Source organism: Symphalangus syndactylus, chromosome 24 (genome assembly GCF_028878055.3).
Source record: "Symphalangus syndactylus isolate Jambi chromosome 24, NHGRI_mSymSyn1-v2.1_pri, whole genome shotgun sequence".
NCBI lineage: Eukaryota > Metazoa > Chordata > Mammalia > Primates > Hylobatidae > Symphalangus > Symphalangus syndactylus.
In genome coordinates, this window is record NC_072446.2 from 8,848,961 (window position 1) to 8,852,156 (window position 3,196).

At 68.4% G+C, this 3,196-nt stretch overlaps 1 protein-coding gene across 5 annotated transcripts; it reads right to left on the reverse strand.

The window, feature by feature from the left end:
• Positions 1–238: 238 nt before the first annotated feature.
• LIME1 (Lck interacting transmembrane adaptor 1) lies at positions 239–3,069 on the reverse strand. Of its 5 annotated transcripts, none has more exons than XM_063634117.1 (6): positions 2,645–2,697; positions 1,684–1,798; positions 1,429–1,486; positions 1,271–1,358; positions 834–1,150; positions 239–735 (listed from the first exon to the last, which is right to left on the reverse strand). In XM_063634117.1, exons 2-6 carry the CDS (start codon positions 1,779–1,781, stop codon positions 442–444), a joined length of 855 nt encoding a protein of 284 aa, XP_063490187.1. In that variant the 5' UTR covers positions 1,782–1,798; positions 2,645–2,697; the 3' UTR covers positions 239–441. The 5 variants fall into 5 exon arrangements, with proteins under 5 accessions (XP_063490187.1, XP_055122067.1, XP_063490186.1 ...); XM_055266092.2 differs by having other exon boundaries at positions 1,429–1,510; positions 2,645–2,693; XM_063634116.1 differs by lacking the exon at positions 1,684–1,798 and having other exon boundaries at positions 1,429–1,510; positions 2,645–3,069.
• Between the last annotated feature and the right edge of the window lie 127 nt (positions 3,070–3,196).

Below are 3,196 nucleotides of genomic sequence, written 5' to 3' on the forward strand. Positions count from 1 at the left end.
GGTCCAAGTCCCACCCGGGGGCGGCCACCCTGCCGGTTGCGCTGCCCCCCAGGAGTGACTGGGACCCCGTCCCCGCACTGACCGGGAGTCTGGCCGGCAGGAGCACCGCCTCGGCTAGGCCCAGGCGCCCCGGGGGCAGCCAGTCCCCCAGAGCCGGAGGGGACAGCTCCAAGCCTTCCAGACAAGCCCCCCGCCCCAACCCGCCCAGCTTTCAAGAAGAGCAGGCTGCGAGGCTGGCCGCTTTCATCCTGCGGTGGCGCTTTATTTAGACGCGGGCCTTCTCTGGAGCCCGGGGAGGCGGCGGCTGTCAGAGCGGCTAGGACCTCACGGACCTCACGGGCTGGCAGCCCGGGGACCTGGGACTGGCGCTGTCAGCTGTGAGGCGGGGCGGGGCTGGGGACGGGCCTCACTCTGGAGGAAGGAGCACAGGTCCTTGAGTGTTCAGGGCGGGGAGGGTCTCCAGCCCCTCCCTAGGCTGGGGCAGCTGGAAGCAGGGGGCGTCCGAGTCCCGCACGTGCTGCTCCTGCCAGCAGGGTCCCCCAGCTCCTGGATGCTCTCATACACGTTTTCCAGGGGGCCGCTGTCCACATCCAGGGCCCTGAGCGGGAGGGTCTGGTAGGCCGGGTCACTCGCCAGGGCCAGAATCGCTCCGTGGCCCTTGGGGTCCAGCGGGTCTGTGGTGGGTCCTGGGTCCCTCCTTTTAGGCTTGCAGACCCTGGAGTACAGGACGTCCACCTGGAGACAGGAAGCCAACCCGAGGAGGGGTCAGCACTATCCAACCTGCTGAGGACCTGCCGGCCCCACCCACAGTGCCCTACCCTGGCCCACATTACCTGAGCGGCCGGGGTCACCTCAGCCTTCCCCTGCTGTGGCTCTTGGGGACTGCGATGGGTCCCTTTGCACTTCTGGACGCGGGCATACTCAGCCACCACAGGGCTGGCCGCCAGGCTGACCCCCGGAAGGGCCGCCAGCCTCACGTTGGAATAGGTGGCGTCGAGGCCAGCGCACCCTGCGGTGGCTGCAGCTGCCGGCAGAGCCCAGGGCAGCTTCTGGTGTGGGAAGGCAGAGGGGGCTGCCTGCGGTCCGGTGATGTCCCTGGACACCTCCAGCCGGTGTGGGCGCAGGAGATCCATGCTGGCAGGCCGCAGGGCTGGGGGTGGGGTCAGGGCAGAGTTCACTCCGGGCAGGGGGCAGGAGCGGGTCTGGCCCAGGGGTTGGCACGCTGCACAGTAAGCCCCGCCCGGCCGCCCCCGCCCCGCCCTCCGCTCACCCCTGCTGCCGCGCGGGCCCCGGTGCAGCTCGTGCAGTCTGGTGTCCGACTTGCTGAGGGAGCAGAGGTGGGTCCGCCTCAGCATGGACTGGGGGCGAGGAAGGCTGGTCGGTCCCCTGCGGGCCCCACCCTGGTCCCTGGGACAGCCTGGCACTCACCGCTTCCGCTGCCGTCGCACTGCCCTGCAGCCTCGCCCGCTGCCTCCGCGCCCTCTTCCTGGGGGATACAGCGTCCTCAGGCCTTGGGGGTAGAGGTGGGGGGTGGGGGGCGGGGTCGTCAGCCTCGGGTCCAAGGCCCGGTGCAGGGGCGCGTGCCGAGCTGGGTGCGCGGACCTGCCTCCAGCCCCTTCCCGCGCTGGAATGTGAGTGGCAGCCGCAGCAAGGCCCCAGACAGAACCGGGCTGATGGACCTACCTGCGGCAGGCTGTGCACAGCGCCCACAGCCAGAGGAGCAGGGCGCAGCACCCTAGAACCCAGAGGGCAGGAGGGGCCCAGGACACTGGCAGCCCCATCCTGTGAAGCCGAGGCCCTGGGGGCAGAAGAAAGGGGCACTGGGGGCTGGCCAAGGGGACCTGCGCCACCTGGCAGCCCCAAATCTGCACCTCCCGCGGCTGCGGGGCTCCTGCGTCTCCCGTTCCGGCTCTGACTCAGCACAGGAAGCCCCAAGGCCTGGCAGTCCCTCCCTCCCAGAGGTGCCCACCTTCTGGTGGGGGCTCCCAGTGAGGTGAGCTAGGGCTGCTCTGCCTGGCCCCTCCGTGTCACCATGGTAACGCCCAGCACGGCCGCGAGGAGGGGCAGGACAGCTGTGGCCACCATAGCCCAGATAGTAACCAGCATCGGGGGAGCCCCTGGGTGTGCGCCACAGGCCACAGACTCCACCTGCAGCCACCCTCTGCCCAGATATGGTCTCCTGTGTCAGGTAGTGCCCCCAAGCCGCTCGCTGCGGAGCCCAGAACTGGGAAGAGCTGGAGGCTGGTCAGCAGGAGGGACCCTGCACCCGGAGGAGCTGGAGGCTGGGTCAGCAGGCAGCAGCAGCAGCTGCTGGGGTTGCTGATGCCCCCACCCCACTTCTCTCTGGCTCTTCTTGTCTGCCAGTGTCTCTGCCAGAGGATCTGTCCCCTTCTTGGGGCTCTTAGCAGAACTTCTGTGGGTGGGGGATGCCTTACAAACAGCACAGTCCAGCAGCAGAGGCAGAAGCTGGGGGGTGAGGGGTGGTCTGTGGAGTTTGGGGCCAGTCTGCTCAGACCCAGGGAATGGGCTTCAGCCTGGCCGACTGACCCAGCTGCAGCCACATCCCAAGGCCTCCCAGACCCCAGCTGCCCCCCAGGAGGGCACTTGGGGACCAAGGCACTTGGGGATCTGCCCAGGCACTTACCAAGCCCACGGCCAGGGGTCCTCAGCTCTGTCTGGGGCAGGCCAGGAAGGTCTTTGTGCAGCCCTCGGCTGAGCTCCCCACCTCATCACTTCCTGCTCCTGTCGCCGAGCGCCTCCCCTGAGCCTCCCACCCTGGGCAGCAGCCATCACCGCAGCCTCACCCACCTGCTACGCCCCGCCCGACGCCTAGATGAAACGTGTGTGCCTCTAGCCCGCACTGTTCTGACAGCCTAACTCACATCCCCTGAGCAGAGCTAGCACAGAATCCCCAAACCCACAGGGCCAGGTCCGCCTGCCTCACCAAGAGTGCCCCACGTGGTGGGCCACAGTCCTCCCGCCCGTCTCGCCCGCTGGAGCAGCACTGAGCTCCACCCATCTGTGGGTGTCAGGCAGCCTGATGGCCACCCTGGCCTCCGATCTGCCTTGATCAGAGAAGGGAAAGAAGGGAGAATGCAGGCCTCCTAGGCCCCTCCAGCCCAGCCCGTCTCTCACCACAGCCCTGCACAGACCCTTCTCTCCCCAGAGACCCTGCAGCCAGCTGATCTCCACTGAA